This window comes from Fundulus heteroclitus, chromosome 8 (assembly GCF_011125445.2).
Source record: "Fundulus heteroclitus isolate FHET01 chromosome 8, MU-UCD_Fhet_4.1, whole genome shotgun sequence".
NCBI classification, from domain to species: Eukaryota; Metazoa; Chordata; class Actinopteri; order Cyprinodontiformes; family Fundulidae; genus Fundulus; species Fundulus heteroclitus.
Window position 1 is genome coordinate 32,196,000 of NC_046368.1, and position 13,258 is coordinate 32,209,257.

General features: G+C 40.5%; 1 protein-coding gene across 2 annotated transcripts in view; it reads right to left on the reverse strand.

Annotated features, from left to right (window-relative positions):
• Positions 1–13,258, reverse strand: part of LOC105915611 (metal transporter CNNM4) — a 42,249-nt gene that overhangs the window by 20,283 nt on the left and 8,708 nt on the right. For both annotated transcript variants that reach the window (XM_021309102.2, XM_021309101.2), the window contains exons 2-4: positions 6,493–6,636; positions 5,098–5,232; positions 3,454–3,623 (exon numbers count right to left, since the gene is read on the reverse strand). In XM_021309102.2, the coding sequence (XP_021164777.2) occupies positions 3,454–3,623; positions 5,098–5,232; positions 6,493–6,636 (449 nt within the window). The remainder of the gene's footprint in view (positions 1–3,453; positions 3,624–5,097; positions 5,233–6,492; positions 6,637–13,258) is intronic.

The following is a 13,258-nucleotide window of genomic DNA, read 5'->3' on the forward strand; positions in this document are numbered from 1 at the left end:
GAAAATGTAAAGATTTTACTGCGCCTTATAGTCCGTAAAATGCGGTAAACTGTCAAGCACCCCCGTCTGTCTCTGCGTTGTTTTGGCTCTCCTTTGCTTTTGCTATACAGACATGTGCCCTGATGCTGTCTTGTCTGTCTCTGTTTAGGCAACAGGCCTGTCATTGAACTTGGTCACATGACTATCTGACCTGGTTTGAACAAGCCGAACGCTTCGGGTGCTATAAAAAACTTTGCCGGGCTCAATTGTTACAATACAGCAGCTCTCACAAACAGAACATAGGTGAGGGTGTATATGGGCCTGTATTTTGACCCTGTCTGGATTAGAGAAAACATACAGTGAAGTCAAACAAGTGCAGCCACTTGTTTTCACAAATAGTTGTAGCTGAACCTTGCCTAATCCTTTCATCCTCCAGAAAAAATGCTTTGAATACATCCTAAAAGGCCCTAAATGGACATACCATTTCTGTCCCTGATGGGTTTTTGACCACAGCTGTAAGTGAAGCATTCATTTAGTTTAGAAAACAGGATCAAAACGAAAGTCAGGTATTTCACAGTTTTTCCCTTAAACTTTCCAGTAGCGTAATCCTGAACATCTAAATACATCCTTGCTTTCTGGTACTCTTATTGTTAGCAGACAGGGTGCATGAGTATGAGACTCGGTCCAGAGGCTGTTCCGTGTAAAATCCCAGGGTTGTGTCCTGTAGCATGTAACACAAACACGTTGCCATCCTATAAATAATACATCCCAGCACAGGTGCTCCGCTGCAGGGTGCAGTGTCTATTTACCTCAAACACACGAGCTACATTTGTGTCCCGCCATATTTGTGAGGTCAACTAACACAATGCATTAATTCACCTAATTAACATCAAGATGACATACCTAACCCCGAATCTCCATTTTAATCTGAGAAATCGAAGCAGAAAGCTTCTCCTCTTCCAAGACCTAAAGCTTCAGTTTGTTCTTCATAAAGATGGAAATAAATCTGCACTCACACACATCCATCTACCAGATTGGTGAAACAGGAACCAGGTGTGCTCCGGTTGCACAATCGGTGTCTGCAGTCACTTTATCCACACCTTAGGTGTCAACAACCAAGCCTTTGCACCACACTTTGAAAACCCGCACTCACAGCTCAGCAGGCACATTCAGACGATCTTCCTGGTTTATCGTTAACGCTCCTTATTGATCGGCTTTGAGTCGCCCTTCGGACAGTGATTCTCAACAGTCTTTTGTAAATCAAACCTATTCTTCCAACTCGGGGAGATTCAACTCTCCCAGCATGTTCTTCTGAACGTTTTTTATTTTCTTTTTGTTGACCTTAACCCTAAGAAACACAAGTAGCTCAAAGTAGATAGCATTACAATCTAGGCTTGGGCCAGTATAAGACTCTCGAGGTGAGACAACCTTGTGTAAAAACACGACATTCTCTTGGCATTTACTCGGAAAATTTTAAATAAAAGTATCGACAATTGATATTGCTACTAAAATCTTGACTATCAACAATATTGTTTATAAAATGTATCTATTATTTTAATGTAGAACTCTGCAAACATTTTGAATTAAAATCCAATAAAAGGCAGCAGCAGTTTTTCAGAATATCATTCCTTTCTGCTGTTCGTCTCGTTATAGAGTAAAATGAAGTGTTACAGGCTGACATTAGCTGGATAAAAAGTCGAGCTATCTGCTCAGGTAGCCAGCTGCAATCAGCTCCTTTACAGTCGTGCTGCTTGCGAACCACTGAATTTATTTAGTATGTCAGAAAAAGAGTAGAAGCCTTTCTTCAGCCAGCTGACCAGCAGTGTCAATAACCGATAAAGGGTCAGAGCAGTGGTATCCTGTGCTTCAAGAAGCCAGAGGAAACTCTGGAATCTCATTAAAAGTTAAACATAGAAAACGTTTGATGAAAAGTTTTGCAGTTCTTAAAACTTTTAAATTCCATCCTAACAATAACTGGAACAAGTCTATAACAATCTATGCAGAAATGTGGACAGTCATGCAACTACTGTTTAAAATAGAAATGTGTTTGATTATCATTTAGACAAATAATGCCCAGAACTGATCCAACAGCAACTACCTTTCTGCCTTTAAGATATAAAGATATAACCCCTCTTCCATTTTTTTTATATGTCCACCTTTTATTTAAATTTCACAAGGAGCTATTTATACTCTATTTATACCCTCAGCTATAATGTATTATAACTATGCACAAACAGTGCTGGAGAAGAATTTTTCCACTTACAGATTTTTTCTATATTTGCTTTTTGTCCCTTTTAAAAGTTTCACATTATTAAACAAATTGAAATACCAGACCAAGATTACCTCAATTTACACACAAAGGCAGTTTTCAGTGGATGATTGAATTTTTTATGGAAAAATGAAACTGTTAACCATCCTGTCCTTAGGTAAAACATGTTTCTCTTTTTATATGCCTAATAAGCTTAATAACACAGAATATCTTTCCAAAAGTCTTCAAGATGATTTTTGGCAAATATAAGACAGACCTTTGTGTTCTATTGGGTCAGTAGTGATTTACTCCCATTTTGCCTAAAGTGTTTAAGATGTTACTCTGGATACATTTGTGACCTCTTGGAGACTAATTTTGGTAAGCCGGCCACTCCTGGAAAGGTTCACTACTATTCCATGCTGTCGTCATTTCTAATAATGCAGTGCTGCCATCTCACAAGGCCAAATACACAGCCTTGTGGGATGCCACTACTTTAGACAAGTCACCTGGAGATTACTTTCCATTAGAAAAAAAACAGACTGGACTATAATCTTTCCTGGTCATTTGAAATAATTTTCTTCTGAATGTAAATTGAGTAATTAAAGAAATACAAACTTTAAGCTCAAATCCTTATGCTTTGGGACCCTTTTCAGACTGACAGATTTCAGTGAGTTCACATCATTGTTACTCATCTGTTCATACATTTTAGATCGGGGAATGTTATGTTAGATGTTTGAGCCTACTTCATGTTGTCAGACAAGGTCTGCTTCACTGATTTATTGTCTCTACAGATGTGGCAGTAACTCAGAACTGGGCGTGGCCAGTGGAGCTGAACAAAAAATGTTTAATCACAGTTAATTTATGATTTAATAAGGGGAGTAATTATATTTTCCCATAGGGGCAGAGTGGTGTGGATACCTTTTTTTCCATTATTAAATTAAATCATTGTTTGGAAACTGCAAATTGTAAGTACTCAGGTTACCATGTGGTTGATGATCTGAAACTCTTAATTGTGACAAAAAAGCAAAAATATAAAATACTTTTTCGTGGCACTGAGCATAGAGTGTGTTAACAGCAATGAAGTGGCAACATGGTATGGGTGCATCACACCTCTGGGCAGTAGAGGCACAGGATAACCTCCAGTCTATCCAGCCGATACGAGCTCCAGACCGAGCTAGGAATCAAAGCACTGTGAACATTTCTCCAGTTTGTGTTTGTGTGTTCACCTGCAGGATGAGTACAAAGTAGTCAACAGGTTTGCCCTTTTGGTAGAGGAAGTGTTGGAGCGACCGTTTGTCGCTTTCGTTAAACTTGAGCTCCTGGATGACGTCTGGGTGTCTGAGGATCCTCAGCAGGACCTTCTCTGTGATCTGGAACGGGCTGAACAAGTTCACCTCTGTCAGGATGAAAAAATAATAATAATAATATTACAACGTGAAATACCAGACACCCTACAGGTTATTAACAGTTAATTACATATTAATAAACAGAGCTGTACATGCTGCCACTGTAACTTTCATAAATAGTGTGATCTGAGGTATTTGTCAGGTTGATGACTAAGCCCATTTTAATAGCGCCTGTGTTTCCTAAAGATGAATAGATAAGTGAACCAGAACATGGAAAGTATATGACATCCACAGATAACGTCTCTGTAAGGAATAGGACAGTTTAAAACCAAAATCATAATCAATTTGTGTGTGAAAGCTCAATTTAAATTATTTTCAACTTTCTGACATAATCATTGTTTTTAAAACAATCCTAGGGATGCAAAATATGTCAGCATTAACATCGGTATTCGGCCAATGTTAGTCAATTTGTTAACATAGCTGTATCGGTCCGATAAGTAAAACTGGACCGATATTAACAACCGATGTTTATTTCCATCTAGTTTCCCCTTGTGTTTAAAGAGGGAGAGGGGGTTGGTCATGCGGGTTTTATTTTCGGTCATGTGACAGTGATGCATCCCAGCCAGGATTGTGGGCTGTTTAAATAAAGTAGAGATTTTAAAGAAGAGCAGGGTGTAAATCTAGACGATGAACCAAAAATAAGTTAAAAAATTCAGTTAGCATAGTTTTCAGTCGGTACAAAATTTGACCAAATTTGACAATCACAGAAACGTAAAAGTGTGTGCGTGTGTGCGTGTGTGTATATATATAAGCACACACACACTAATAAATATCGGTTATCGGAGATAACAGCAATATTAATATCAGATATCAATATCGGCCCCAAATTGTCATATCGGTGCATCCATAAAGAATAGTTCAGTCAAAAAATCTCATATGAACACCAAAGACATGCAACACCTTGTTGGTATTTAGTAAACCAAAAGGCTGAAACTGCATGACAAACAAACCAAGTCACCCCGTCACTGCTTCCACACCAGGTTTCCCACAATGCTCTGAGAAACTGCAACAAACCTATGAGCTATGCTCTAGGCTCTGCAGGCCTCTGGCCTGTTAAATTTCAACGTTCATTACGGCACTAACAAAGAATAAACAGGCATGGCTTGGTTGAAAGGCGCTCCATAGCAGCACAGCTTAAGTTGGCTAAATCAATTCAAAACAAACCTAAACTATAACTTTACACAGATGAAGTGTTTGGCCATAATAAAAAGAGGCCTTTTATCTGCAAACAGCTGGTGGCGGGAGGCTCATGATTTTAGCATGCCAAACATATTCTAAAACAAGCTAAAGCTTAGCTCAAACTGCTCTGTGACACGGACATGATCTAAAGGCGTAGCTGTGAATTTACATCAGAATGGTTGAAAAATAAGAAAAAAAAGATGTGCTTTGCTTTCCCAGAAAAAGAATGGCAGCCCCGCATCTGCCCTGAATCGTGACATCAACCGTCACGTCCTCGGAGCTCACCTGTGGCTAAGAAACGGTGTGCAGCCAGCATGAGCTGAGGAGTGATCTTCACTTTACTGTCGCCTTCCTGCTTGAAGGCGGAGAAGTCCGGCTTGTTCTTGTGGGGATCTACCTTCTTCTTGTTTCTGTTGTCAGCTGCAAAGAAATGGAAATATAAAGAGTGAGTAACTGAGGCAGTATAGAAAATAAGTCAATTCATTAAAAACAACAAAAAGTACTGAAATGACAAAACAACAATAAATTATTTTCCATAGGTTTGAAGTTGTAATATGGATATCAGAAAGACAGTGTGTTCGGTGTCAAAAGGACGCTTACAGTACCTTACAAAGTATTCAGCAACCTTTGGGCCCTCCCACATTTTGTCACCTAACAACCACAAGCTTCAGTATCTTTTATTGGGACTTTATATGATACACCAAAGCGGAAAATGACATATGGTTTCAAAAGCAAGTTAGAACTGGAAATCTGAAAAGTGCGGCTTGCATCTGTCTTCACACTCCTTTACTCCGCCTCTCTGAAATTTGATCTCAGTATAAATCTAGCCGTTCTGTGAAGGCGTCAGAGGTTCGGTAGAGAAAATTAGTCGCCAAGCAGCAGAAAGATGTGGAGCAGTTTAAAGCAGGGTTAGGTTATCAAACAATAACTTAAGCTTTGAAGATCTTCGGTCAATCGTCTGAAAATGGACAGAGGATGGCCAAAGTTCAAGCCCACTAAAACATGGACGCTGATCTGATACGCTAGACAGTGTTTGGACATCAAAGCGAACACACCACCTCCACTGTTAAGCATGGTGGTGGCAGCATCATGCTGTGGGGATGCTTTCCTTCAGAGGGTAAATGGATGCTGGTAAGAGTTGATGGGACAATGGATGACGATCTAGGAAGAAAACCTGTCAGAAGCAGAAAAGGACTTGAGACTGAGGTGAAGGTTAACCTTCCAGCAGGGCAACATGCAGATCTACCATGGAAGAGTTTGGACCAATGGATATTCATGTTGTGGAATGGCCCAGTCAAAGTCCTAAATCCAGCTGAGAATCTGTGGCCTGGCTTGAGAAGATCTGTTCACAGATGCTCTCTATCCAACCTGACAGAGCTTGAGCTGTTTTGCAAAAAAAGAATGAGCAAAACCTTATCTAGCTGTGCATGGTTGGTAGAGACATACCAAAAGTACTTGCTCTTGTATTTTCAGCAAAAGGTAGTTCAATAAATTCTAAAAGTTTTTCCTTCCACTTCACAATTATGCACTACATTGTGTTCTCAACACATCCCAACAAATACACAATTTTAAAGCTGGAGGTTCTATCATGACAAGATGTGAAACAATTCAAAGGGTATGGATACTTTTCCGTGGCACCGTATCTGGGCTGCAGCTGTCATCCAACAAGCTGCGACTCACTGTAGAGGTCAGACTCGTCCAGGATCTCTGACTTGATGATCTCCTCGATGACGTCCTCCAAGGTGACCAGCCCCAGCACCTCGTAGAAAGGATCGCCCTCCCCCTCGTTGTTCACCTTCTGGACGATGGCTAGGTGGGATTTACCTGCAGAGAGGGACCACAGGTTGACTCGGGGTTACAGCAAGCCACTGTCCATCAACAATCTATGCTTCAAAAGGCTCCTGTTTAAATAACATCAGGAGCCAGGAAAGTAGGACAGAGTCAGATGGGACAAAAGGGAATAAGTTTGTTTCACAGCAGGAGCTGCTTCTAAGACTTCCGTCTTCAAACAGACTTCTTCTCGATGAAAATACATTTCTTCTCTTTTTTTTTTTTTTTATAAGGTTTTCAAACAGTCGAGTTGTCGTTGGATGTGTCGGCGGATTTATCCCGGCTGCCATAAGGATGGACTGATGCCTTAATATAGCCCAGACAGGGATAAGAGCTTTGGAGAGAAAGGGTTGGAGAAGCTGCCAGAATGAGATAAAGAGGAAAGAAGTAAATACGTAAGTCCACCCTTGGCTTTGCTCTCTAAACTCCCCCCTCTACGTGTGGTTAAAAATAAAAACCAACTCGGCTTGTCCACGAGCGGTGACGCCTGCCAGCAGGAGGTAAGTAAAGAAGTCTAAGCAGGTCAACGGGACAGGAAGCCCATCTCAGCTCATAGACATCAGACACCAGCAGCTCGGGCTCGCTTGACTTCTTCTGTCACACATCTATGACCAACGAACCAATTAATCATTCTCCCCCGATGTCTCTTTAAATGCTCTTTATTTTCCTTTCACGTTTCCATCACGCCTTCTTTAAAATATCACTTCTCATCGCCGCAAAGAGTTGACTTTAGGCTCCAAAACAGATTTATGGAGTTTTAATGCACATAAAGACAATATTTGTCTGTTGTCCCGTTCTGAAAAGCTCTGTTTTTAAGTCCGATCTCTATGAAGAACTGCTGCTTAGAGGAACACTGATGCTGCAAAAGACAAGAGCCTAATCCTGAAGCCCCCCCCCCACACTCACACACACACCACCACCACCACCCTCCTCCTCCCAAGCCTTAACCAACAGGACATTTGGATGGTTTAAACCTACATTAAGACCTCTAAAGCGTGAAGAAGAAATATCTTCTATTATGTATATGAGGGCTGGATGATATGGCCAAAACTTATATCATGATATATTTCTTAATTTTGGTCAATACTATATACATACGATATGTTTATAAAACTCCTCCAATATAACATATTAGAAATGTTTTCTTTAAAAAATAAAACTACATAAAACCCGGAATGTCTGTCAGTGACAAATGTTGTAATGAAAGACTGTAATGTATATTGAAGTTTTGGAAATGTCATATCACCATTATTGAATAGTTATATTGCGATATATATTGATATTGAATTGTTGTCCACCCCTAATGTACGTTACGTGTTCATTCATCCTCAGTTTCTATTTGTTTACATAGTATTTAGTATTTAGCACATCTATTTTATAACATTGTATATTTAATTCAAACATGTAGTGGTAGTTTATTTGCATTAAATTAGGAAGTCAGACGGACTTCCTAACCGAGATAACTCCCATCTTTATAGTACGACCCGCCTTCAAGTGTTTCGAGCTCCAGGACTTGCTTTCCCAAGATTCTCAATGAATAGCAAGCTTTCACACGACAAACACTGAAATCCATGCAGACAAGTAGCCTACTGTTTGAGCCTTACAACTCATGAAAACAGGGCGCTTCAACCTTTGCTTCAAGCTTCTTAAAACAGAAAATATTGTTTAAGTTTCATCTTTTTCTCACTGACTTTTGTAAAACCACGACATTTTGGATGGTTACCAGTATCAAGGGTTTTTTAAAGGTTCTAGTTTCAAAATCCCTATTTTTTCCCAGCATGCCGTTCCTATGGTTTAAAGTCCTTTCAGCGAGATGCAAAGCAGCGTGGCAGAATGACCAGAGCGCCCCCAGGCTGACCCTTCCTAAGCAGCGGGCGGCAGGCTAACTGCCTGATCAGATGTAACTAGCTCCCCGGTTCATTTCACTGTGTTTCAGCTTTCACTACGAGAAGCAGATCACAAAAACATCTAATATTCTGTAATGCAGGCACCTCAAAACTAAACCACTAATAAATTTAGCTGCTTTTCTTTTGTGATTTTTATTTATTCTGGTTATAATCAAAATAACAGAAAATTATAACATGGATAACAATATTAGGTAGGGCTGGGTAATATATCGAAACTTTTAACAATATCAAGATTTTTTTAGAATGAGATGTGTAATGTCTATATAAGACGGGAAATGATATGTGTATGGGTGTGTGTTTCACTGGAAAAGACAAATCGGTTTTATAAGAAAGCTAAAGTGAGAATAAATCGTCTTTTAACTGCAAGAACAGCGTCTGGACATTTCCTGTTTACCATCTCACCCCAACAAATGCGTGTCAACCATAAGATTCCGGTTTAAAAACACTCCAGTGGCTTTAAGCATCAGCTTAGCCCCTACAAGATGTAAAGACTATATTGTTTATATCGAGAGCATCTATGTAGCGTCAGAATTATACTTTTATGCATTCCAGTAGGTTGTATTTCAGTCATTTCTTTTATTTATCAACAGCTGTTTGTTAAAAAATGTGCCGGTGAGACATTTGGGATAAAACTTTGATTCAGAGATGACTTTTTATCATTACTTGATGAAAAAAAAAACATATCAAGATAAATATTGTATATCGGCATTCAGCCTAATAATATTAAGATGTACATTTTGGTCCATATTGCCCAGCCCTATCATTCGAACCATAATAATAAAAAAATAAATAATTTTAATATATGATAAGTAGTAGTACTAATTGTTGCCAGTTTTTAAATAAAAACGATTACATCATACCATGTTTCTGTTTGAAATGTTTTCATCAACATTGTGGACGTTTTGCACAAGGTTATTGAATCGATTGGAGCTGCAATATAATGTGTATGTCATCACAGTTTCAATGTTACCAGTATCCATATTGGGTAGAACTGCTTGGAATGCCATAATTATTAGTTAATGATGACGTCACGTAACTTCACACTTTGCATGCCGATAAGATCTAAATCCTGCCTGGCGAGGTCTCGCTGCAGTGAGAGCCTACAGAGTTGGAAGTGCAGTCAAACAAACAGACACAGAGAGTTAAAAAAGGGAAATGTGGATTTATCACAACCTTCATCACCATCCCAATCTTCAATGACATCACAGTTGCATGATTTTCCAATGTCGTGCAGCCCTAGCATAAATACACGTGGCATGAGAGGATTGTTTAGAGGCAACAGAAAAAAGTAGGGATAACTGTGGTGTGCAGTCACATTTTGGTTCTCCCTCACACTTTGGTGGCCATTTCCTCTAAAATAGTTACAGAATATACAATATGATCATAAAGTCTTTTCCTCTTCTCCACGTTTGTTTCTGTCTTCTGGTTCGCAGCCGTTTGTAACCTTAAATGACTACAATTAAACTCCTGTCCTTCCATGAGTGGGTCTAAATGCTAACGTCAGCCTGCGTGGCTGGTCCCAGCCAGGCCTGTCAGCTCCGGCAGTCTGCCGCTGCAGCAGAGCTGTGGTCCTCGGCCGCTCGCGTGATGACTCATGCCTCAAACATCATCATCGTCATCATCATCCCGTCCCTCTGGCAGCGACACGAGGGGTCACCAACCCCGCAGCGGCTTCCGCAGCAGTTGAGGCCATGCCAAGCCTCTTTTGTTGCAACAAGTCAAAACTGCACGTGTGCTCGACTGAAGCTTTGCTGCTAAAAAAAGGGGGAGTCAGCTGTGGGTGAAAGCTGACCACCCTGACAGCTGCAGCTGGGCTAATTCTTCTGCTGAGTTTGGACAACATTGGGCGCCAGATTAAGGCCAGCGGAACCACTGCCACGACAACGCAACCACAACCTTGCGTGTTGCCAACGAGCTGCGGCCGTGACGCGGTATTTACATTGGCAAGGTGTCATCCCATCGAACAGCCCCCAGCGGCAGATTTCAGTGGTTATGGCCCGCTGAAGACGATCATCAGACAAAGCCGCAGTTCCGACTGCGGCAGCAGAATAAAAGCCTGCTGCCAGATTACGCCCGTCGGTGGCGCCGCAAATCAGAAAAACTAAACGGAACGCGGTGCTGATGAGACATTGTTAAGACGCTCCAGATTTGTTTCCTCTATATCATCAGTATCACAATCAGCCTTTATCTGCCATGACTGTGTGCACAATCAAGCAATTGGATTTTGGTCGTTGCACTCGCATCATACAGACATAAAGTTTAAATGTAAGCAGCAGTAGGTAAATCTGTGTTGTTGCTTTTTTATTATTTAGAAACTACAGCAAGACTCGTCTGCAGCAGAAGAAGCTCTTACCAGAGTTGCCCATAAACATCAGCGCTATAAGGTCTGAAACAATTAACCGCAATAATTATGATTAGTCAGTTATTTAAATTATCGTCAACTAATTTAGTAATTGAATCAAATCGTTACGGAGTCTACAGACTGTAAAATATGTCGTTGGTCCAACCCACTCAGAGCAGTAATTAAGACAGGACTGTATAAAATATACATATTATGCATTTAAGATGAAAACACCGCTTTGTCTGTAAGTGTGCTCTATCCAGAACTCCTCAAGTGGCTTAGTTCAAGCTTCGCCTGATTCAAGTTCTGTTAACCAAAGTAAAGAGATTAAACAATTAGCAAAATAATAGTTGTAGTTAGTTATACATGTTTATTGTTTTGCCCAGCAGAGACATATATAGATCTTATGTAATTTCCATGTTCTCAGCATTAAATTATTTTTTTAATATATATTTCTGCCATTTACACTGAATTCAAAGTGTACAATAAACATTTGTTTTTAGTTTAAGACCAATGTTCATTGAGGTATGTTAATTTATGAAGAGTATCTCTTTTTAGAAAATAATCGATAGATTAATCGATTGCTAAAATAATCGATAGTCGCAGACCTGTTCCTTTGCACAAATGACAGCTTAAACGGAGATGCCCTGATAAATCAGCTGGTTTCAGCCCGACAGGCCCTGACCAGTGATCTGCACTACCAGGCTGCACTAACAAAACCCTCTTCAGTGTGGAAGTTGTTACCATGTGAAAAGATGAGGCCCAGAGATGTAAGAGGCTTCTCAAAGGAGAGTGTTTTCTGTGACATGTCAACGCATGTCTGCGTTCATTCAGCCTGTGAAAGAGAGAGCCAGACTTTCAGCAGACAACAGGAAGTCTACCCTTTGACCAACCTCTCTGCAGTTCCAGCCTCTGGCATGGAGGAAGGGGTGTGGGACAAAATATATTTGTCCATGCGTCAGAATTAGTGCTGCACAAGATATTGAACTGCAACCATCTTTGCAGTAACAGTGTGTGCAATATTGCAACCACAAATAACTAGTTTACATAATAACAAAGTGACATGCGTTCACGCTCTGCTTAACCATCCTGTTGCAACAATTCTGAATTAATGAAGATCATTTGATACAAACTGGGTCTGGGCTAGTTCCTGGTGTCGAGGTGTTTCCTATTTTACAAAACAGCGTGTCCCTTTCTGAATGTTGATAATACCCTATAGATAGTTGCTTTTCCAGGGTTGTTCCAGTGAGGGGGCCAGACTGCTCTTTCTCACACATTTAGTGGAGACACGCAGGTGTTAGCTACAAGTGCATGATAAGGCGTTAACAGGATCAGGCTATGATCAGAAAAACCCAGGAGGGGTTAGTAAGTAAGCATCTTAACGTCTTTTCACAAAATACTTTAGCGATATGGCTGCAAAGAGAAGTCAGCCTTTAACCCGTCTCAGCATCTCACAAAGTCAACCGCTCAAACCAGGAAGGCCCTGCAATGATGTGTGCAATGCTTGAGACCAGTGAAGTCAATACAGATCCTCCTGGCAACTGCTCTGTAGGGCTCATGATCAGCTGAAAGGTCACTCACGACACAGGAAGAGGGGGGTTGGAGTCTACCCACCGATATTATGCCTGTGATCCTCCACAATGAGCTGTAGGGCTAATGAGGCATTGTAGAACAACAACAACGTGTTGATACAAATGATACACATACGTTAACAGCAGCAGCTCGGAACATGGGTGCAGAGAGGGAGCTACACCTTTATGGCGTCCATCTGATTTGAGAAATCCTGATGGCATACAACAACATTGCTTGTATATGAAGAAATGAATGCATGTGGCTTTAGCCCCACCTCCAGCCACCAGTGTTGTGCGCTCTGCTGCTGATAAGCATCACTGTTTGACATTAAGACTTTAAAGGAATGTGTGAGAAAAGGTATGTAACAAAACATGGATAAAAAATACAAATGATGTTTGTATTGCATTGTATGAATAATGTTTGTATATCCTTTTTTTAAGGAGAAGATAATCCAGTGGGATAAATATCTGGATCACAGATCAAGCTGAACTAATAATAAAATAAGGCCCAGCTTCTCTCTGGCTGCTCCAGATTAGCATTTATACTGGACTCAACAGAAAGACTTGCCTCTTGAAAACTGCTCGGCGTTAAATCCCTGTTCACTGCCCCACCAGGGAAAACAGGAGTGTTTTAGCTGTGACATGAATAACTGCGTAAACTACAGGGACAAAAAAGATTTATAAACATTATGATTCTAGCCCAGGTGTCTGTGCAGCTGCCTCTGCAGTCAGCAATTATGCTCAGCAGCTGCACCTGCTCCACTCTGCCACTGCCAATCAGCCTTATTCAGCTCACC